Source organism: Dipteris shenzhenensis, chromosome 31 (genome assembly GCF_047967505.1).
Source record: "Dipteris shenzhenensis isolate YYH24624 ecotype China chromosome 31, Dip_SZ_1.0, whole genome shotgun sequence".
Taxonomy (NCBI): Eukaryota; Viridiplantae; Streptophyta; class Polypodiopsida; order Gleicheniales; family Dipteridaceae; genus Dipteris; species Dipteris shenzhenensis.
This window is the reverse complement of record NC_141626.1, coordinates 45,897,088-45,921,105: the sequence shown is the minus strand read 5'-3', so window position 1 is coordinate 45,921,105 and position 24,018 is coordinate 45,897,088. Positions and strand designations below refer to the sequence as shown.

Here is a 24,018-nt window from a genome sequence, read left to right as displayed (position 1 = left end):
ATGGCCGTACGATCCGCCTTGGGAGGCATGCCCCGTACAACAGCAAATAATGCTTCTGTGTAGTCGTACGGAAGCCTTGTAAAATGAGCCTTAGAGAGAGAGAGAGGACCTTGGGATGCGTCAGAAATGCAAGCAAGAACAGAATAAGGGTGTGCCCTTGTTGCAAAGCAGAATTCCACTTTTGAAGAATTAAATAAATACCGAAAGGGGCGCCAAGGTATTCGGGGCCAGTGTGGTGTTTCATGTTTGGTTCATTGAGCAGGGGCATTCTAGCCTCCATCCAGTTTCTTTTTCAAAGTTGTTTCTAAGTGGTTTTATGTTTAAGAAAGTGGTTGAAAGAGATGCAATGTGGCTATAAATGGCATGGATGCTAAGCTAGTTACAGTTTACTGCCCTTTAGTTTACTAAAGGCCAGTTTCAGCAGTTCCATTGCCCTTTTTCAGTTGTGAATGCAAAGTTAGCGAGAGCCCTGTCTTGCAGTTGCAACATGCCATCACGGAGATTATGCAAGCTACTCCCCCTATGGTTGCTTCCCCTAGAATCAAAAAGTCAGCTCAAAAGAAACATAAGAAGCATAAGAAGACTCCTAGGCATGTTTCTTTCAGTGGACAGCCTTCAGAGTTGGCCTCAATCACCCTTGTAGCGGGTAATGCCAACAACTTTCATTCAGTCAATCAGGGACAGCAAGCCCTTCCTCAGCCCACGATGCATGCAGGATATTTTGGAGGGGGATTGGTTTTTCAGGCAATGGTGGCACCATCCGTAGAGGCACCCAGAATGCCAGGTAGCTTTATGGGCAGCACGCAGCCCGGAATGCAAAATCTCCAGCAACCTATGATGGGTGGAATGCCCCCTACAAATGCCAATATGATGTACTCGAACATTGGGATGCAGCCTGGAATGCATACAGGAATGCTTGGGATAATGGGCAATACTTGGAATATGCCACAGGATGCAAGGAGTGGGACCTGGAATGCCAAACCCCATCATGGGTATGGTTGGAATGGCTCAGAATACGGGAGCAGTGATGCCCCCACCGTTTTTACAGCCCACCGTTTTATGACAATCTCACCCCTAAAGGTGAATTGAAAGATTACAAGGAGGGAGGGGCAACTGTAAAGTTTGAGACCTTCAATGGGATGCGGGACAGATTGAAGGCTTTGACATTTGTACAACAGTTTGATGATGCCTACTTAGGTGGACACTTCACGGAATGCTCCAAAGTCCGAAAGGCAGCCACCTTTTTGAAGGGCGCAATGGTGGACCAACCTTCTCTTGCAAGGCAGAGCACCTACCACTTGGATCGAATTCAAACAGGTCTTCTCAGCAACATGGCTTACTACCACTTTTGAGGTGGATATCATGACCGCCTAGTACAAGTTGGATGCTACAAATTGCAGAAATTTGGAGTACTACAATAAGAAGTTTTGAGAAGCCCTACTGCCAGTGAATTCTTACAAACATGTACCGCTGTCCAAGCAAATTGAAAAATATTGTTGCGGGTTGCCAAAGGAGATTCGGGACTACTACACAAAGACAAGGGTCTCCAAAGGAAGCTCACAAGAGACATCAAGGTCAAAGGGAAGCAAGACGGAACCCCCTAAGAAGTTCAGAAAGTTTTCGCAGCCCATGAAGGCAAAGTTTGTTGCAAGACAGAGGCAAGTACCGACCCGCATGTCTGATGAGGAAAAGCAAATTCTTTATGATGCCAACAAGTGTTATATTTGCAAGGAGGCAGGCCACAGGGCTTTTGAATGCCCACATAAGAAGCGGAAGTTCCCTCCTACTGAGCAGGGTGAGCACAAGGAGGAAAAGAGGACTGATCATAAGAATAAAAAGCCCAAGCCCACTGCTGGTCTTTTGCCAGACTTGATTGGGGCTGTTCAGAATACAGATGCTATAGAGTTATGCCAGGGATGGGCAAGATAAGAGACCAGACAGCTCTGATGTTTTTCGATTCGGGAGCCAAGGCCAATTTCATCTCTCCAGAGTTGGCTGGAAAATTGGGAATATGGGCAGAAGAGATGGGTCCTTTGTGTGATGCAAATATGGCTTGTCCGGGACTCAGCCAATCAATTACTCCAGTGATAGGGACGCTGAGGATGCATATTCAAAGCAACATGGACATAGAAGAGTTCTATATTATACCGTTGAATCGTTGTGATGTGTTACTGGGGATACCTTGGCACTTTCGTGTTGGGGCTGCTTTGGATACAAAGAATCAAACAATCACAATCACTCACCATGGCAAAACCCACGTTCTTGATGCTAAATTGAAGGGAGAATCCATCCCTGTTGTATCTGCTTCTACCATTGGCAACATAATGGAAAAGCATCTTTCAGCATACTTAGTGTTCGCATCTGAAATTAAGTCAGTAGAAGAGGAGTCTCATTTTTCTAAGCTGGAAAAACAAAGGACAGATTTTCTTTTTCAGTTTAGGGAATGTTTTTCTAACTCACTTCCACAAGAGTTGCCCCCTGAAAGGACAAAAGACCACATGATAGATATAATCCCTGGTAGTAGCCCTCCTAACCGACCTCCTTACAAGGTCAGTGCAGCCCAACAAGAGCAAATTATGAACCAAGTCAAGGACCTGTTGGAGAAGGGGCTGATTCAGCCCAGCTCTTCACCTTACTGCTCACCCATGCTCTTGGTCCAGAAGAAGGATGGGATCCTGGCAGATAGAACAAGATTCCCTATACCCAGGATAGATGATATTTTGGATAGGTTATAGGGGTTTGGAATGTTCAGCCGCATTGATCTGAAAAGTGGTTATCACCAGATCAGAATTCAGCCAGAGGATGTTCACAAAACAGCATTTACCACATTTGGTCTATACGAGTTTCTTGTCATGCGATTTGGGTTAACCAATGCACCTGCCACCTTCAACAGAATGATGGACAGGATTATTAGAGAACACCGAGCCTTTGTTGGCACTTTCTTCAATGACATCATTGTGTTCTCTCAGGATGAGGCTGAACATAAGAAGCACCTGGCAATTGTTCTTGAGGAGCTACAGAAGCATAAGCTACTTGTCAATGCCAAGAAAAGTGAATTTTTCATGCATCAGATCCATTTTCTCAGGCACATTGTTTCTGAGGATGGACTAGATGGACCCCGCCAAGGTAGAGGCCATCAAGAATTGGCCACACCTGAAGAACATCCATAAAGTACGTAGCTTTCTGGGCTTGTGCTCGTACTACAGGAGGTTCATTCGGTATTCTGCAGAGATTGCATCTCCTTTACATGCCTTACAAAAGAAAGGGGTCACTTTTAGATGGGGTCCCAAAGAAATTGCAGCTTTTGACCTACAGAAGGAGAAACTCTGCTCAACAAATCCTATGATTATTTTGCCAGATCTTCGCAATCCTTCGCTGTCCAAGCAGATGCATGTGGGAACAACGTAGGTGGGGTACTTATGCAGGATGGTAGAGTGCTCCAGGATGCTGAAATGAATTTTGGCATCTATGAGAAAGATATATTGGCTGTCATACATGCTCTTTCAACCTGGAAGCATTATCTTTTGGGTGCTAATTTTCATGTTCAGACCGATCATCAATCATTGCAGTACTTTCTCACTCAGAGAAAGTTGTCTGAGAAGCATATGAGGTGGGCAAATTTTCTTTCTATGTTTCATTTTCAGATTGTGCATGTGCCTGGGAAGAAGAATGTTGTTGCAGATGCAATCTCACGAAAGCCCACTCCAGATGCAGTGTCTGTTAAGCCACAAGTTTCAACAATGACCATTGCATACATGATGAGCTTGATGCCATGAAGGATCAATATGCCCATGATGCTAATATTTCACGTATCTATGATCAGTTTGTTGATGGACAGAGGCATGAGCACTATACTCTCAAAGATGGTTTTTTGATGATGCATGGCAGACTGTGTCACGAAACAGTTGAGGCCCAAAGTGTTGACAGAGAATCATGCCCCACCCTATGCGGGACACAGAGGCATTGATGCCACCATCAAAGCTATGGAGCATTACTTCTTTTGGCCATCGTTGAGGAAGGATGTCGAGGCATATGTCAGGACATGCATCACCTCCCAGAAGGTGAAATATGACAGACAGAAGCCAGCTGCACTGCTGCAGCCTTTTCCTATTCCCGATCGACCCTGGCAGAGTATTGCCATGGATTTTATTTTTGATCTTCCTCATACGCCATTGGGACATGATAGGATATGGACAATATTTGCAGATTCAGCAAGAAGGCCCACTGTGTGATGATCTCAGCACCTTGCTGCCCTAGAAGACAGCCAAGGTCCAGCCTCTCCCTAGAGCTAAGTCTGCAGCACCTGTTGCACTCTCTCACCTCCTATAGATAGGCCCAGAGAGTAGGCTTCCTGCTGCTCCTTTCTGCCCTGGAACTGCTGGCTGCTGGATGATGAATGAGGCCAAGAGCCTCTCCTTATATAGGCCCTAAGGCCAGCTCAGAAAACCAACCAGTCTGTCCCAATCTGGGCCGACTAGACAAACCAGGCTGGCCCAACCGACCTGGTTGGCTCAGCCCAACCAGCCCCAATAGGGCCCTTTACTGGCCCCACAAAATCGCCCTCCTGGGCTCTCTTTTCCAGGGCTTGCTGGCCCACGATTCTATGCAGGGGCTGAGCCCTTGGCCAGCCCTAGATAGGGCCTGGTTGGCTGGCTTTGCCCAGCCCAACCAGCCCTCCATATGGGCTGCCATGTGCTGCCCCATCCCCCGCCCTGTCAGCGCCTGTTCTCCCTGCTGGTTCTGCCCTCTGCCAGGCTCTCTCCAGCCACGTATGCAGTGCCGTACTGCTCCGTACATTGCTGATGTCATCGCACCTTTTACCTGGGACACCCTGCCAACCATGAATGCTCCAGATCTGTCCCAGATCCACACATCCAGGTAATCTCTCTTTGGGCACATCCTGCCCTAGGTCTCCCTCCCCCACGCTCTCCTCATTTGGGGGCTTACAGATGGGGAGGTGACCTTTCCAACACCCCCTCTCACCGACACATCTCGGCCCAATGCCAACACGTCGATGAAGATGCTCCAGTAACTCCCTGGTCATAGTCCTCTGGAACCTTTCGGTGTCGAAATCTTTTCCTACCTTTTCATCCAGTGGCTCCTGCTCCACCATCTTGGTTCCGCTTCCGCACACCATCCTGGTACACAGGTCCATCTCTGGTAGCACCTCCTGGCACCACCTCCTTCAGTCACGTTCCTGCCTCTGAACTTGAGCAAACCAGACGTCACGATCTTCCAGTTGTCCCCCTCATAATGAGTGAACAACCTGGAGTCTTCCAGGCATCATGCTCTGAGGATCTGTTTCAACCCGTCCTTCCTTTGGCAAGGTCTGCAACAAAAGTACATCTCCAAATAACTTGGACCGCGAACTTTAAACACACCTGACTGAACCTGAGTCACCCTCCTTCTCGCAAGGGCACAATCCTCCAATCGTGGAAGTCAATTCCCAAGAGCTTTTGAATCAGGGTCGTCCTTTAGCAAGGTCCCTGCCTTCAAGCTCCCACACCTGTGAGCCTCCTACTTGGGCTCTGATACCATGTTAGAAAAGACCCAACAGAGGATACACACAGCGGAAGACTTATAGTAATGCCCAGGAGCTCACACAATGTGCGTGTGGGGTGTGGAATCACAAACTTCTTAACTTATGTGCATAAAATAGATGTGCAGACTCATCAATAGACAATGAACCAACAAGATAGAGAAACCACCAAAATAATATATTTCCGTCCAAAACTATGGACACAATACAAAAGAGAGAGATCTAGAATCCCCCCAATGGTGTGGTCCCCTAATCTTACCACAATCTGCCAGTTATCTCTAGACTCGAGCCCGCGTGCTCCACCTAGAGCTCCTTCTCTTCCTTTTCCCTCTTCTTTATCCCTTCTTTCAATCTCATTTTCCCCTCTTCCTCCTTTCCTTCTCTTCTTTTTTCACTCTTTCAATGGCCTGCCCCCCTCTTCCTTCTCTTATGTTTATGCTCTTTTTCCCTCTTCTTTTTTTCCTCTTTCATCCCCTCTTTCAATCTCTTTTCCTCTCTCTTTCCTCCTCTCTTTCCCCTCTCTCAATGTCTTTTCATAAGCATATGTATTTGCCTATGCTTAAGCTTTCTCTCTTTTTCTTTTATGCTCATATGCTCATGCATAAGAATAAGCATATCCTTTCCTTCCTTTTCTCTTATGCTTATGCTCTTTTTCCCTCTTCCTTCTCTTATGCTTATGCTTATGCATGAGCATGTCTCATTTTCCTCTTTTCCTCTCTCTTTCTCCCCTGCTTCCCCGTCCCAATCTAGGCCGACTGGACAGACCAGGTTGGCTGGCCCAACCGACCTGGTTGGCTCAGCCCAACCAGCCCCAATAGGGCCCTTTACTGGCCCCACAAAATCGCCCTCCTGGGCTCTCTTTTCTAGGGCTTGCTGGCCCACAATTCTATGCAGGGGTTGAGCCCTTGGCCAGCCCTAGATAGGGCCTGGTTGGCTGGCTTTGCCCAGCCCAACCAGCCCTCCATATGGGCTGCCATGTGCTGCCCCATCCCCCGCCATGTCAGCGCCTGTTCTCCCTGCTGGTTCTGCCCTCTGCCAGGCTCTCTCCAGCCACGTATGCAGCGCCGTACTGTTCCGTATATTGCTGATGTCATCGCGCCTTTTACCTGGGACACCCCACCAACCATGAATGCTCCATATATGTCCCAGATCCACACATCCAGGTAATCTCTCTTTGGGCACATCCTGCCCTAGGTCTCCCTCCCCCACGCTCTCCTCATTTGGGGGCTTACAGATGGGGAGGTGACCTTTCCAACATTAAAGAGGATTTCAACTAAGCCGGTCTGCCATTGGAGTTACTTTCCTCTTCACTCCAACGGTGGTACTTGGTTTTGAAGGAGCCCCAATCGGCTTTGCCTGCTTGGCTGGTCCACTTACTGTGAAGCACTAGACTTCCTAATCCACTCTTTTTAGACCCACTTTTTTTCAATTACTCATACTAAGCTCTTGTCTGCATAAATCCAATTGGCTTGCTTCTGGCATCTTCATAGTTCACAGCTATTGCTATTGCTTCATTAAGCGTATTCGCATACTTAGCCCGAACTTCCATTTTAATTCTATCATTCAGTCCAAAAATAAAATCCTTTACTTGCACCGACTAAGGAAGAGGTTCAAATATCTTCATTACACATCACCTAAATTTGTCAGTATATTCAACCACTAACAGATTTCTATGATGAAGGTACCTATATTGATCCCAAGCTAGAGATGCTTTGCTAGAAGGCAAGAAATGTTTTGTAAACTCTTTCTTGAACCCTTCCAAGATAGTGGATGCCACATTATCCTTTATGGCCAATGCTTGATTCCATTTGTACAACCAACCATCTATGATATTTGAGCTATGGCCTGTCGTCCAACCAGAATACTTTTCTGATCTATAATCGGCAATATTTGGTATTTTAGCCTTCCTAGGCTCAACCGTATCTATACTAGTCTCAGGCTCCATAGAAGCCTTTTCGTTTTCTTCCCTCGACGGTCTTGCATATATACTTTGAACCATCCTTCTACGTTCGCATTGGCCTATATCAGCCTGTAGTTGCTGAGTCAAAATTTGTTGTAAGGCATCCTCTAACAAAGCAATCCCACCTGACAATGTATGGGCCGCAGTGCGCGACACTCTGTGCCAGCCGTACTCTCAATCCTATGGGATCCACCCATGAGGCTTCTTCCTCAAGTTTCATTGCAATTACTTTGTGCCTTTCTCCATAGATCTCAAACATATAGTCCAAGAGTTAAACCCTGCTTGGTTGGGTTGTTTTAAAACACGTGCTATTCAAAAACTGAAATTATAGTGGCAATAAGCCATAACCCAATTTCACAGCTATATAGACATAACCCAAAATATTTACATCCAATAAACCAATATCCTTTCCCTATGCTAGAGAAATATCTGCAGCCTTCAGGATAACTGCGACTTCAAATACCGCAAACACCAAAAACCTGTAACTCCAAAATAACTACGAAAGCCTAAAACTGTACTAAGAACCAAGGGGACCCCAAAATACAAACAATCTGAATACAGACGGATAAGAAAGCTCCCTGGTTCAGATACTCCTGCAAGTGAACCTAGGCAATGTTAGTATAAAGGGCACACCCAAGGCTACTGAATCTTGAATTTTATAATCGTTGGGGACGAGGCTACACTGCAGCAAGCTGTCTGTGCACTGAAGTCAATCCACTTCAAACTCAACCAACTCCCTCACTACCTCAATTTGTCTTGTAGGTTCTTCAATACACATGGCTCTCTCCACATTTGCACAGCTCGATTCAATTTTACACACACAAACGCGCGCACGCCGTGGCTCTCTCCAAAGAGTAGAGCCTAGCTAGGCAAGCTTATAGTACGTGGCCTCACCCCAAATTCAGAGCCCTGGAAGCCCTTGCTTTAGCATTGAGGTTCGAGTTTTCTTCTCTATCGTCTCACTCTCATGTTTGCACTGTTGTTTCTGTTTGTGTGCCGTACTATGGATCCCAGCACATGAGTCTAGGAAGGAGACCACACACTTCCTTCAACAAGTGTCCAGAGAACATGGGATATACTTCTACAAGCATCTAACTCACGCCTCTAATCATAAAAGCACCCATGTAGAAAGAGGGTGAGCACATCTCAAACTACAAAATCTTTCGCTCAGCTATTTAGGAATCTGATGAACCTCCAATGCAAAGTGTAACTCCATAGACCCAATCAAGGTGAGCAACGTGACTAAGCAAAGGGGAATCAAGTGGTTTCGTGAAGGCGAACCTGAGCTGCAAAAAAGAGGAGCTCTAGTGCGAGCAGCATTTGTTTGACATAGCCAAGCAGCTCCAAGCTAATGTCCCAGTCCCTAGCATCCCGCCATTATCTGAAAGAACCCTATAAAGATGAATGGCCTGATGCTTTCAAAAAGAGGAATAAAGATGCTACGCAAAAAACGGCCACCACCCTATGCTGTTCTTTACTTCAAAATAGCCTCACAATCTGAAGAGAGGGACCACAAAGCCAAAAAAGGACCACTGAGTGTTGGGGGTGTTTGGAGCAGCGCACTATTGCAAAGCACTACACTCTGGTTGGAAGAGATGGAATGAGAGCAACCACCATTGCACACCCCATTCACAGCACAACAAAGCCCAACCTAGAGACACCCTCAGAGCCCATAATCATGACGAGATTAAATGTCATGAGAGCATGAAGGCATCGATGCAGCTGGACCAGATCCAAACATCGAGGTCACGACCATTGACGAGAAGCAGATGAAATAAGAAGACCAGGGGCCAGGGAACAATGAGGAAGGCTATTGCAGATAAAGTCAATCACAGCAAGGTAACATGCTGCTGTACGATTTTACCTCATCTTAGTCCTTCTATGGCAGCCTTCCGCAGCATGAACGTAAATAATAGAAGAGTTTCATTATGGATGCAACGGGGAGACTCCACGGGGGATTCTTTACTGACGGCAGCTCATGCATTGAAGTTTTGAGCACTGGTCCCTGCAGCATGTATCAATTAAAATTTTGGGCTCTCCCCTGCATATATGAAATCTTCTTTTATCCAGGGAAAAGGAATCCAAGAAACAGATAAAAAAAAGTGGCACTGTTCCTTTGCTTTCCTTTTATCTGGGCACTGAGAATTGTAACACATGTCAATTAAGTTTTTGGGCTCATGTCTAGTTTTTTTAAAGCCAGGAAAGCCAAAATCCAAGAAACAGATTACAAAATATGGTATCCAATGCCATAAGATATAGCTGAGATTGACATTCAAAATTCAACAGAACTCAATGTCTGGGTCTCTCCAAAGAGATACTACCTCTTCACTTTCAAACACAGGAGAAAGCAGCTCTAATGCATCTGCTATATCAATTGTGGCCCACCTGCGCATCAGCTCAATAGATTGTCTGGCTTCCTGCAAAATAGTCATCTTGATATGACAAACGACCAGAGGTGGCACTATGCAGAAAGCAATAACAAGAAATGATTGACCTGCACAAAGGTGTTATTTGCTTCCATCTATCCACAGACTACCCATTTACTACAAGATATATAGCACAATGTAATGCTCACCTGCGCATCTGTCCAATCAACACAACGCAGAAACTTGGTCAATGCTCTTTTCTCTGACATGAGAGAGAAACGAAATTTCCAAAGAAGCTGTCTTTCCTCCCCGCTCAAGTTCCGTGTCGGTGGATACTTCAGTATTTTCTGAATCTCTCTACAAAATGAACAATCGAGGAAAAGGATGGGAGTTAAAAAGGGAGAGAATTTACAAAAAGTTTCAGGTAAAATCATATGCTCATACTTTCTTTCGGTGGAACTGGGTTTCAGATCACGGTCGATAACACCCCTTGTTACGCTCCTAGCTAGTTTCAGATGCTTATTCTCAGAGGGATTTTGTTTCCCAACTTCTGGATCCCAAACAATGACCAGCTCATTTGCTGGGGATATGGGAGACTGCATCAGCAAATTTGCTCCCGTCTCCTGGAAAGAATCCACATGAAGGAAAGATATTAAAGAAATGAATCAATGCAAACAGTGAGAAAATTTGAAATGAAAGTTGAAGCTTTGGCTACTCAGGCAAGTGGAAAGAAGAGTAGCAGCAGTTAACAACTATAGATATCTTTTAATGCAAAAATTTAATATGTAGTCCACTACTAAATGAGCCAACCAGAGTCCACAAGCAGCAAGCAAACAAGACTCTACTGCCTCAGATGTTGAAGCCCAGCAGCACCCGCAGGTGTGAAGACAACTTTGTGCATGCAAATGAGACTGGCATCCACTGAAAAACATCATTTGGAAAGTGGAGCTTGAATCCAGATTGAATACAACAAATGCAATAAATAAGGCAGCATATTGCCCCACATCCTGGAAAGCGAAGAGATTAGTCAATGGTGATTAACCTGGAAAGCCACAGGATGCTCAAATGTGCGCAAATCCACAATCAAATGAAGATGGGTACTGCCGCAACGTCTGCTTTCTGTTTCCTTGATCTTCTCGATAGCTTTGAATGTCAACCGATCTAACCACTCAATGTGCCGAAGTTGGCCTCTCTCATACTTATTTACAAGCTTCTCCAACCTCTCAAGTTCTCCCCGCTCATGCTTTGGCACCTGATGGTCACAATAAAGACATGTCCACATGTATGTGCACGTGTGTGTGGGACAGGTGCATACACAGATTTGAGCTTCAAGACGTTGAACAAAGATCTCCAAAAAATAAATGCACGCACTTTCTGTTTAATGCGCTCACATGAAAAGCTAGCATATGTACACAATCACTTGCTAAAACGTGTCACTAAGTTTCCAACACTTTTTAACCTAGGATGAACATGTCCTCACAACTATTCACTAAAGTTGCTTTTCGTACAGATATATATGATCAAACCTTGCCCGGTGTGCTTGTAGGTACTGATCCATCAGCACTCCTACCCCGCCAAAGTCTAAGCTTCTGTTTCCCAGTTTTCAGCCGTTTCTTACTGCTAAAAAGTCGCAAAGTGGCACCCCCCACAGCAACTTCTTGCCTGGGATGGGAAACATCCCATACCTACCAATTAATGCATGTAAATCAGTTTAACAGGAACCATATCAGCTTGACAGTAGGCTTATATCTGCTGGTCCATCCCAGCATACAGGCTAGTATGGATTATTAGTTTTGTATGAAAATCAAATCACTCACTGTAAGAGCGAGTTGGGCATCAGCCGTTAGATCTCGATATTTTGCACTGAGCGTGATAAGTTCATTCCATTTGCATGGTTTTTCAAAAGATGCAAGCCTGCACACACACAGAAATCAATAACCAAACCTTCTACAAATAAATTAGTTAAAAGTAGAGTGCTTCACCTTAGAGCAATTAACCAATCTCATTATTCTATGTAGAGGACATTCGTTGATTTTTTTTGGGGCCCTGAAACAAATTACCAGAGAGAAGCATGAACTGTAGTTCTAAAAATGAAGACTGACTATGGGCATACAAAGAAAATAGAGTATATGTAATAAATATAAAAAATTTGCAGCACATAAAGAACAAGGCTATAATATTCTAGAAAATTTATGATAATGCATAATACAGTGGCGCATGGCATGCTGATTACATCATCAGGCCATGTTACATCATCATACAAATTATATTGTTAGTCACACATCTAGATTCTAAATGTTGACAATCAGGTATGCCATATGATTGTCAAAGTATGCACCAAGACCCTGAACTGCACCATTTGAAACTGCAATGGAACATTATGATACGATCCAGGGAATTTCTCAGAATCATACAAAGACGAGATATAGATTTCTACACAGAGACCCATCAGAGCCTAGAGCACCCTTTGCCTATAGTCAGTGGATATACATGGGAGACAATACCAAGACGACATTCGGGAGATAGGTGGACTTCGTGGATCGGGAGGATATAGATCATCTCTCATGACGATGATCTCTGTTGAGAGACATAACACACATTCCAGAATTCTTTGGATTCAGAGCCGAAGCACCTCTCAACAGGACCTCTTCATCACAATATGCTTTCTACCCCCCCACACTTCACACTTTGCTAAAGATCTTTGTGAGGAGGCTAAGGCCTCACCATATGCAGCCCTGCATCCCAAACATCACGGATTCCTCAAGCCATGGGAAAGTCCTTAATGGGGAATTCAACGCGAGAACAGGCACACAATAGGTACTACTTGATTTTCATGATGATTTTATTTTTACAGGCAGATGTTGATCTAGATGAGGCAAGTATATCCCTAGTGTCTGCAAACACACAAGCCCCAGTCACCTCTTATGGGCACAATTTCTTGGACATTGGCAGGATACATGACCTTATCATTTACAACGGTCTAGACCGATGGCCTTCCTTGGGTGGATTCACTTGCTTTCCACACAAGTTGGCTCCAACGTAGTTGACTACCCCATGGGATCCCCTGCCTTCGCCCTGCACATCACTAACTTCCCTGTCTCCCCACCACCACCAATAGCTGACCAAACTTATCCGTTTTTTAGTGTATCCATCCCCCACACTTACACAAATCACGACACAACCCACACATACCACATATCATGACATCCACTTCAATCATAGCCTCTCCCTCGAGTACTCCGCACGTCTTTCCACCTTCCTCCTAGCTCTTGAGAGCATCCCACTCCTGGAAGATCAAGCCGCTACCTTCAAGCAGCCACCTTGCAGACCTTTGTACACACCACCCATTCCACTCGCCCATCGCCCCTCGGCTTTGTACCTTGGAATAGCTGGTACGATGATGAGTGTGAGACTAAGCACCATCTTTTAAGCGAGGTGGAGATGTTATACGAGTATTGTCGTATGGTCCATCATTGAAAGAAGCATGCTTTTGTTTGCTAGAACGAGAAGTTAATAAATATCATGTTTAGTACAACTCTAGAACAAGTTGCTCGAGCGACAAGTCCCCTCTCCTCTTACTAACAACAAACTTTGAAACTCTTATGTATGCACCACTTGATCTCTCACAACTACCCTGCCCCACCTCCTTCACAATGTTCACCACCAGTGACGTCAAACATGGCAGCTTTGAAGCTAAATTATGGCCGAGCCAAAGATCATGAGGGAATACAGACTAAAAACGTTACATATGGAGGAAGTATTATGGACCCAACCTTGACAAAGATTTTCAACAAAGAGGTTTGCGCCGGTTTTCCCCCCACACCTATTCCCCGATCCAGAGAAGGAGCTTCCTTGAGCATCTGGAACTAGACCTGAGAGTCTACCATCTCTAACAAGAAGCCATCTCACTCAAGAGGAAACAAAATAGGGGTGTCAAAGTGCAGCGTGTTCGTGAACGGCAAACTGAGAGTGAAACAGCAAACTCACAAGAAGGAAAGAATGTGATGGAATGATATGCAACACCAAGACTCAAGAGAAAACACCCTCAAATGCTGGGCAAAAACCTAGAGAACATGTGGTGAAAATAGGGTAGAAGGGGGGGCCTCTATATAGTCCTTTTCCCCTACAGTCTCGATCGGCGAATCGATTCTCGGGAAAACGACATACTGGCCATGCAGCTGCCACGACGCATCGGTGTCCGGAATTTAGCATGTCTAGGCATAGGTTCCGCTCAAGGACCTACTGGTTTGGGTAAATACCTGATGCGTTCCCCCACCGAAATCTCCGTATTGGGGCACTGATAGCGTTATTGGAGCCTCTTTCCCCACTCCATCTTTCAGATCCCGAAAGCTTCGCGGGACCTACTAGTCTTCGGATGGCTTGCTTATGCAGGCCTACTTGGACCAACCTACAAGGTCGGATCTGACCCAACCCAAGGGTCAGGTCTAACTGGGTTTACTTGAATAGGCTGGTCAGATTATCCGACCAGGTGGGTGGCCTGGTTGGCCCCCAACTTGACTTTGGTTGAGGGGTCTACACGGGCAGCTAGAGGCATCTATCAGGGAGAGGCCATAAGGACCTCGAAATCCCCCCAAATAGAGCCATACCGGCCCCCGAATCTCACCATACCAATCCACACCCCCTGTTGTACCTTGGCGAAGTCCTTGGCATGCCAAATCAGCCCTAGAACACATGGGCCTGGTACACGTGCACCCCCCTCCTAATCTAGCCTCACATAGGGCGGGCACATCACAAAGAAGCCCTCACTCAGTAAATGTACATCAGGAGATGTCATACTATCCCGCAGCGGAAGACTGATACATGAGCCCAGGAATTACAAGCGGAATCGTTTCACTATGGAATCAAGCTTCATCAACCATGTGTGTACTTCACAACCATTCATGTGTGTGCAAGCCAGTAAATAGACTGTGCTCAAAGCCAAATATAGAGGAACTGCACAATGCAACCTGCTGCTGCACTGCAAAGAACATCCACGCACATACAGCTCACCAGCGAGGAAAAAGCTCGACTTTGTCATGAAGCCGGCATCGCAAGCATCGCAATAGACCCAGCACTTGACAATCAAGATAGCGAAGCTCGAAAACGATGAGTGCAGAGATGCGAACAGCAGCAGCACACGAGGACAAAGCGTGGAAGAGGACCCATGCCATCAATCTGCAGCATACACCACCTCTGGGAAATGTCTAATGCCTGCTTGCTTATATAATATATCCATTCATCAGCAAGGATGACCCTGAATTTGCCGGCGCGTGCGAACGAAGTTGTCAAGATGTACTTTCCGTTCATAGACCCTGCGAATTGCAATACACTCACTTAAAGTTCGGGAATTCACTTCCGGCCAATGCATTCCTATGAGCTCATCCAAACGCTGGAGCAAATTGCAAGTACCGACACACTCCAGACTGTATGCACCTGTTTCTCCAACTGACATCCAGATTCCATCCAAAACTCAGAGGATTCCCACTTGGAGGTCCACATACTGGACAAGATACAATACCAAAAAGGTTCTTCTATTATATGCCTGGCACCTCTAGATCTCTGAACCCGCGTGCTCCACTGAGCTTATGTAGTCTCTCTGTCCAAAGGATCTCTTCCAGCTTGCTGTCAGCCTAGGTGGGCAGCTCCTTGAGCTAAGTCTGCAACCCACTGTAGCTCACCTTCACCTCATTTGTATAGGCCCAAGGATGGTCCTCCTATTGCTCCTTCCTGCTCCTGGATTGCTGCTCCAAGTGTTGGTGAAATGAGGCCAAGGGGCCTCCCTTTTATAGGGCAGAAGCCCTCCCTAAAATGGCTGACTTTTATCTGTCCCAAAACCGACCAACCCACACAATGCAGCCTTTAAATACCCCTTTGGGGGCTCATTTGCAGGGCTTTTGCTGATTGATAATATCATAGCAGCAACCCCTCAGATTGAGTGGGACTTGAAGGATATAACCGTTGTGGCTCCATTGGGACACAAGCTAAAGTGGTACTCAATTACAAGAAAGAAAGAATCAAGATTCTCATGCAAACAAATGAGTTGAGAGGAACCAAGGTATGGATATCAGAGGAGCTCACCCCCATTCAACTCAAGATGAAGTCCACAGAATTGAACAAAGTGAAGGACGCTCGCAAAGAAGGGAAATGGGCTGTCCACAGAGATGGAAAAGCACTTATCAAAGATTTTAAATCCAAAACCGAAGGACTCTCAGTCTTAAACTGATGTAATACAGGCTGACTATCTCACCAAGTACAATGTAGCTTATCTATAATAACTTTGGAAGTGGTATATGCACTCCCAAGAGACTCTCAGTCTATAACTAATGTTTGGTGCTTACCCTTTTGATGTGTGTGCTTTGTCTCATAGTCCCGTGAGGGCTTCTAAGACGTTTAATATTTCTTTCTTTCTTTCTTTCTCTCTCTTTGGGTTGAATTTTAAGAGAGGAGGGGTCCCTCAATACTCACTAGAACATGCTAGGAGTTTTCAAATCAACCTTTGGTCATTTGAAATCCATGGCATGTGTGTGTTTGTGTGTGTCTATGTGGGGGTGTTGGGGCAGTGTGCATTCCTCAGTGCTCTTCACGCCATTGCAAAACAACCTTACGTCAATTTGAATACATAGAACAATCCAAATTCTAGTCAATGCAAGCCTTGGGTCGATTTGAGCATGTGGATTAGACCAATGTGTGCACCTATAAATGTGTGTGTGTGTGTGTGTGTGTGTGTGTGTGTCTTGTGTTAAAATCACATGGTCACATGCTTGGATTCTATTATTGTCATCACCAATCGACCTTAGGTCCATTTGCAAAGCCTATCCATTGATTTCAACACCCTTTGCTATCATCACTACTCATTTGCAATGTGTGTGGGTGTGTCTTAGAATGTGTCTGTGTGTGTGGTATCGCTCCAAGTTTTCCACTGCATGGGAGTTGGCTACAGCAAGCAGCTCCCTGTTTTCTAACATGGGATCAGAGCCAATGTTCTGAGCTAGTGCTACATGTTGAGACTTTCTGACCTCCATTGTTCCATCCACTTGAGCCCCTCTATGTGCCATCCTGTATTTCTAATTTCCTCCATGGTTTTGTGCGGAAGTGTCATCCTTCCCAACCCAGATGAGTACAAAACGGTCACCAACCCATCAACGTAATGGCCCAGGTCCAGGAGAATTTCCAACCTCCTCGGTTCTGCAAGATGGAAGGGTGAAGTGGCAACGTGAGGGGGTAAAGGCAATCAAGGAACGTGCTCCAAGCCGAAGAAGTAAAGCGATAGGTCAACTCACTTAAAGAAGAGCTTGAGAAAATGAAGCATGTGAGCAACAAACACAAGCACAAGGCAGAAACAATCACAAGCCATTGGAACAAACACACACACACACGCACACCTTCATAAGACCAGAATATATCCAATATTACATATTAATTTTTCTTTTTTTAAATGAGCAAAAGAGCAAAGGAGAAAGGAAAAGAAGCAAGAGAACAAGGGAGTCTGTAAGAGACATAAAGCAAAACTAAGTGTTATGCTCTCATCAGTACGTAAGCATAAGCTGCCATCTAGGTTTCAAAAACTTTTGGAATCTCTTGTACATTGCTCGATTCCAAAATTCTCAAGCATGAGCTTCCTGTTCTATGCCTTCAGCTCTCCTCCTCAAAAGTCTCCTCCATTCCCCTTGCAAGTTTGTGCTCACCTGCTACAGTAGCCCATCGTTGTCTCTTTTATGTAGCCTTCCATTTTGGCATCCATCTTGGCTTTCTATTAGATTTCTCCAAGCCTTCCCCAGTTTTGGGTCAACTTCAACACACAGTTCTTGAGAAATTCCTGCATCTAAGTCTTGAGTACCATTGACAATCTCTTGCCTGAGTTCTTATAGTTCAAGCTCAAGGAGCTTGCTCTTCCTGCACATGTTTCTAGGCATCATCTCCTTTTTGGGGGCATCCTTGGCATGCTTAAGTTAATGTTTAAACCTTGACAGTATCCCCCTTTCATCTGCTCATCTTATTGGCACCTCTGCAAATCATTTTTGAAATCATCCCTTTCTTGCTGCATTTTTCTGAGCAGCCTTTGGCACTCTTTAAACTGATCAGCTTGGCATTCCTGCATGTTTAATTGCTGAACTTCCAAACCATATGTTGTCTCCTCCTTGTTTTTTATGAGCCATTTGATCTCCTTGAGTGTCTTATGTCTCACATCTTGGGCATCTATCTTGTCAAGACACAGCATGGGACATTCTGCGATAGGTGCAGTACCAGCAAGGATATTCCTGTTGGAATATAAGGGTCACCTCCCCACTTCTGAGCCCCCATATGAGGACGACATGGGGGAGGATGACATACCCTGAGAAAATGAGAGGAAAGCGTAGAGTGACAGCCTGCCATGTGGGCAGCACCAAGGACATGGGCATGAAGGTACTTGGGGAGCAGCAGGTACAGCAAGGGCACGTAGGCTGCATCAGTGCTCTGAACCAGCAACAGCAAGTCTGACTGCTCAGCAGGTACAGCAGCAGGTACAGGTGCCGTACAGCAGCAAGCAGTGATTATCTGGGACTGGCAGAGAGGCTGTGATGGAATAGTAAAAGGCCTATTTATAGGCTGGCAGACAGGGTCGGCAGCCCAGCAACCAGGCCCATGGCAGCAGAGACTGTGTACAGAATGATCACATCGGCAGTCAGTCGGCAGCAAAACAGACCAAGTCGGTGGAGATTGGAGCCGGTTGGCCTGCTCCAGATTGGCTGGACTGGGTCAGTCTGCAGACTGCAGGTCTGCCTGTTCTAGGCCTATATAAAGGCCTCTCCAACAGGCATTCTTTGGGAGCTCAGCCTGCAAATCGCTGTGCAGCAAAGAAGAGCAGTGGAAGCCCCATGGACAGCAACACACTGAAGGAGTTCAAGCAGGACAAAAATCCAGGAGTCTTCAGCACACCTATCTGCAGACCTATAACATTTAGGAGAGCATAAGGTGGTGCTAAGAAAGGAGGTTTGTCTGCAGTACATATCAGAGCAGAACTTTGCAGGAGTCCTCAGACTTGAGCAGCTTTTGAAGCCTACACACAGAGGTGCATGGCAGGAGGAGGAGTTTCCATCAGAGGGTGCAACAAACAGGGGTGAGTTACCAAGATTTTCTACACGGTTTCTACCTTTATATCTCCAATGTTTTGGCTATAAATCCATGCAAGATCTGAATTGTCCTTACTTTCAAGTAATGCACATGTGTATAAGTTCTGTTCCATTCTCTATCTTGAGATCTCGGGGTTCATCTTCCACTGCGTGAGTAGTGTTGGCTCTAAGCAAGCAACCTACCTCTAGTTTCTAACAATTCCAATACTTTCGGCATGCCACCCATTTGTAGGACCGGGTCATCCTCCTGATTTGCGCTGTACCTCTAGTTAAAATGTGATGTCTGATCGTTATGAAACTTTGGATCTTACTTAGTCAATGATCTATGCAGACATTCGCGGCCATCAGACGCATACACCTATGGTATATCATGCCCGCCTGCATAATCTTCAAGTATGGCCATAGTTATATAAACCATGTTTGAGTCATAATACGATAATTTATAAGTTTGATTAGCTCAAAATGCAGCCCTTAAACATTTCTATCACGATGACCCATATGAAACTCAAACTAAAACAAAAAATACATATATAAAATTTGTAATTACTAAGTATATTATTGAGTCTTGAGTAATGTTATTTATAATTGTTGCTGCAGCTTGCAAAGGAAATGGTGCCAGAGTTTGTTTTTGGGATTGCATGAAAAATGGGTTATCATGGAAGTCTTTTAAAACAGGCTGAATGTTTGAGAATATTGTTTCACTGCCTCTCTTGATGGATTTCCTTTTAGAAATATGTTCATTATCTTCTATGACTGTTCTTGGATGTTACTCAGAAACTCTTCTTCTCTTCCAAAAATATCTCACCAAACATAATGCATGATTTCCAAGATATCCACAAATTGTCACTCAAAGCCTAGCATATAGTGTCAATTCTGGACCACTGCATCTGAGAGAAGTTGACAAAGCTCTTTAGTCCGCCCTTGATCCATCATGTCAATCTAACCAAATAACTGCAATAAAAGTCAGCTTGTAATATCCAAGCTCTTTCTGTATGGTCTGTGTGCTACAGCATTCCCAAGAAAGGTCTTAATCCAGCCAACTCGACTATAATTGTGACAATTCCAAATCATACTACTGGGAACCAAAACCAGTGAGATTGAAACTAGAATGCTTGGAGACTGCCACTTCTTAGCCATACGCACTTGCAGAACTTTACACCAATGCCAAAGTCTGCACTGCATTAGACACAACTCTACAATATAAACCACGTCACCTTGACTAACCACAATTCTAAGGAGGAACCTTGTCAAAAAGCCAGCTTGATGATCTTGAGAGAGAGTTCGTGTCGACAATAAGCACAGCATTTGCTGACACGCGATATTCAACCCTCTCCCTAGATCAAAACTAGACACAGGGTGATCATACTCACTGCAATTGTAGCACACACCAAAAAGACATATATGGTAAAGCTTCAAGATAGGCCATGCTATAAGATTATACTTAATTTCAGCTAATGTTGACAATACAGCACAGCTAAGAAACAGGATCCAGTCAGGCATGTAACAAACTGCAAACAGAATCCAATGTGTGATCGTACTGCCTGAAAGCATAGTCACATCTTGGATATACTGCTTTCATAAGTAGTATATGGCACTCGAAAAAATTGAGACACCTGCTATGAGCAAAAATTATGAAAGATCCAGCAAGGTTGGATATATTCCATCCAGTCTTATGAAGGCATATATTAAAAGATCTATGTGATTAGAACCAAGCGAGCCTAGCTTTTACAGATCGTGTATATTCAAATTAAATCCCAACTATAACCGATGTGCACATCAAAATCCTAGAACCCTACGTTACCTCTGTCGATGAGAAGTACATGCTTTAGTTTTAAGAAACTGAAAGGCAATTGCTACCTGGTGCGAGTAGGTAACCCAAAAAGGACGCCATCAATATACAATGCACACTCAACGTATAGTTCTGGTGTAGGATCTCCGACCAAGTTTGCCACCTCTGGAAACGCATCAGAGAAACTCTTATTAGAAAAGTGTACAAGGACACTTCATCTGTGTGTAGGAAACACTTCCAGCATTATTGTGACAGTAAGTCCCATCATCACAAGGACCGGAGTCCGGACCCATCTCCAAAATCAGAATCAGGCATGGAAGACTACACGTAACAATACACTCCTAAGGTCCAGCCTTACTGAAACTTTTTTGGAACGCAAAAGCCCTTGAAAGAGGCTTCTCAACTTATTAATAATTTACAAAATTCATGTACGAACTTAAGCTGGACACACCACCTCTGATTATATTGCTATAGGGACGTTAATCTCTTCTGATGGTGTTGCTCAATCGTTATTACTAATCACGAAGAATAGAAACGTAGTTAGGACATGCCTGAATCCGAGGGGCTAAAAATTTGTCCATCAAGGGTCTCAACTCGGAAAGTGACGGGTAGATTGATGTCACAAGAAAGGAAAAACCTGAACTCATGTCCACTCATCCCAAGCCCTTACGAATTCCAAATATCAATCGTTGAGTGCAAGCATCCGACATTCAATCTGTCGAGGAAGCACATGGCCAGCAGAAGCCAAATTTGGTTGTACTTTAGCTCTGCGAAATATGTATCAGAAAATGGCTGACTCTATGCTTAGACTCGATTGGAAACAGAGAGACTCATTTTGAGCCCAAATTCGTGTGACGATTAATACAGTAGAATCATAGATTAAAAAATAGTTTGACTTTGATTTAGTACATCAAAATTTCCACTTATTGTTAGTAAAATGGGGACATACTCGCTCAACTTATTCCTATTTGTTTAATTGGGACACACTCGGTCAACTTATCCAATAGAAAATATATCTCCGATAATCATAGATTAAAAAATAGTTTGACCTTGATTTATTCATGCCACATCAAAATCTCCACTTATCTTTAGTAAAATGGGACATACTCGCTATACACACACTCGCTATACTTAACTTTATTCCATGGAGGCTAATTTAACCTATGTTTGTGCATGGGTTAGTTTATTTTATGCATAGGTTAATCTTTGAAGCCTATGTTTAAGAGGGGTGCACATTATATGTGAAATTCAAGAAGGGATTTGAACCCATAATCTTGTGTTTCACACAAGTTAGCTCTACTACTAAGCTATAAAGTAGTATAAGGACTCTAAAGATAACTTTAATCTTTAACCTATTTACCACGGACACCCAAAAAAAAAGAGAGGACACATGGCAGCTTGGAGGAGGAGAGCCTGCCATGTGTCACAAAGAAGGAGCTCTTGGATAGAGGCTTGGAGGGGGGAGGAGGTGGAAAGACAAGAGGGAGGCTTTGGGGAGGAGGTGGAAAGACGAGAGGCAGCTTTAGGGGCAAGGAGGAGATAGAAGGTCAATGGAATAAAGGAGGAGATCGAAGGTCACCTTCGGGAAGAGGAAGGAGGAGATGGAAGGTCTCAGAGCCATGGGTTAAGACTTGTTGGCCAAAATTTAAGAATCAAAGAGTGGTTGAGGATGGTCATGCATCTTTGCCCGTGCAAAGCACGGGCTCAGTACAGACATGAAGGCTTGGAGGGGGAGGAGGTGGAAAGACAAGAGGCAGGCTTTGGGGAGGAGGTGGAAAGACAAGAGGCAGCTTTAGGGGCAAGGTTGGAGATAGAAGGTTAATGGAATAAAGGAGGAGATGGAAGGTTAATGGAATGAAAGGAGGAGATGGAAGGTCTCAGAGCCATGGGTTAAGACTTAGCCAAAATTTAAGAATCAAAGATTCACCGTCAAATGGAGAGTGGTTGAGGATGGTCATGCATCTTTGCCCGTATAAAGCACGGGTTCAGTACTCGTATTATAAATGGTCCCTCCTCCCTCTCCCCTTTTGACAATGTCCCTTTCTCTTTAATGCCCCCTTCATAAGTGGTCCCTCCTCTCTCCCCAATCTCACTTAGCTCCCTCTTTAATGCCCCCTACCCTCCATTATTCTTCAATTGAAACTCCTCTCATCCCCTTTTTTAGTTTATCATGGCCTTGCCTTCTTCCTTTCCACACCTCTTCTTTTCTCCAAAACTTATTAACATGAATCTTTCATTTTTCAATGTGAGGGGGACATTCTTGGATAAAGTATTTTATTAATTTCAACACTTTGAATAAAAATCTTATAATTAGTGATGTGTTATCCAATACTATGTGCCATATGATTTCTTATTGTAATTGAAGATAAGAGCTAAAAGTCGTATCTATATCTATACTATATATAATTAACGTTGGTCTTTCTCTAAAACTGGACACTCTCTCTACACTTGTCACTCTCACAAGGCTCCCCAATTATAAGTATTTAGAAAACACAAAAACAATGCCCGAAGTGGTGCAAATGGCTTGCCATGACCGCGTGGTGCACCCCCGTCATCCCAATGCCCTATGTACCTGAATGTCGTTGCTCATGACGGTGCCTCGAGCTCTCGGGTCCAGGTCCGGACCGCATAGCACCCCCGTCATCTCGATGCCCTACGCACCTGAATACTATCGTGCCCCTAGCGATGCCGCCCCCGATTGATGCCCCGTGCACCGCACCATCCCGTCCCCTGCCGCATCCCAAGCACCCGCACCGTCTCAATCCCCATCGTGCCACCAATGTCTCGCACACCTGAACCATCCCAACCATGATCGCGCTCCCAACGCCTTGCTTACTGGCACTGTCCCGACCCCGATCTCGCCCTCGATACCTTAGCACTTGCATCGTCCCAACCCCTGGTGCGCCTCGCCCATGCTGATGCCCCAGCACCCACACCGTCTGGACCCCCGACATGCCTCGCCTACGTCGACACCCCGAGCACCTACACGCACCATCTCAACCCCGATGCGCCCCGTCCATGCCAACGCTCGAGCACCCACACACACTGTCCCAACCCCGATTGCGCCCCCGACGCCTCGAGCACTTGCACCGTCCCATGCCCTCGACGCCCCACGCACCTGCATCGTCCTGTCCCTCATCACTTTGGGTGCAAACAATCTGTTTATCGTGTGTACTAGTATGTAGTATGTAGACACTGCTTTTAAACTCCCCTTCCATTTAGTTATTTTCAATGCCTGAAATCACCCTTGTCCT

General features: G+C 45.0%; 1 protein-coding gene across 1 annotated transcript in view; it reads right to left on the bottom strand.

Moving 5' to 3' along the window:
* VPS34 (vacuolar protein sorting 34) overlaps positions 1-21,629 on the bottom strand; it is a 179,830-nt gene extending 158,201 nt beyond the window's left edge. Inside the window, exons 1-8 of the mRNA XM_087402441.1 lie at positions 21,316-21,629; positions 20,833-20,929; positions 11,683-11,779; positions 11,392-11,550; positions 10,908-11,117; positions 10,310-10,488; positions 10,075-10,222; positions 9,821-9,916 (exon numbers count right to left, since the gene is read on the bottom strand). Coding sequence (XP_087258567.1) covers positions 9,821-9,916; positions 10,075-10,222; positions 10,310-10,488; positions 10,908-11,117; positions 11,392-11,550; positions 11,683-11,779; positions 20,833-20,929; positions 21,316-21,421 — 1,092 coding nt within the window. The 5' untranslated portion in view covers positions 21,422-21,629. The remainder of the gene's footprint in view (positions 1-9,820; positions 9,917-10,074; positions 10,223-10,309; positions 10,489-10,907; positions 11,118-11,391; positions 11,551-11,682; positions 11,780-20,832; positions 20,930-21,315) is intronic.
* Positions 21,630-24,018: the final 2,389 nt, after the last annotated feature.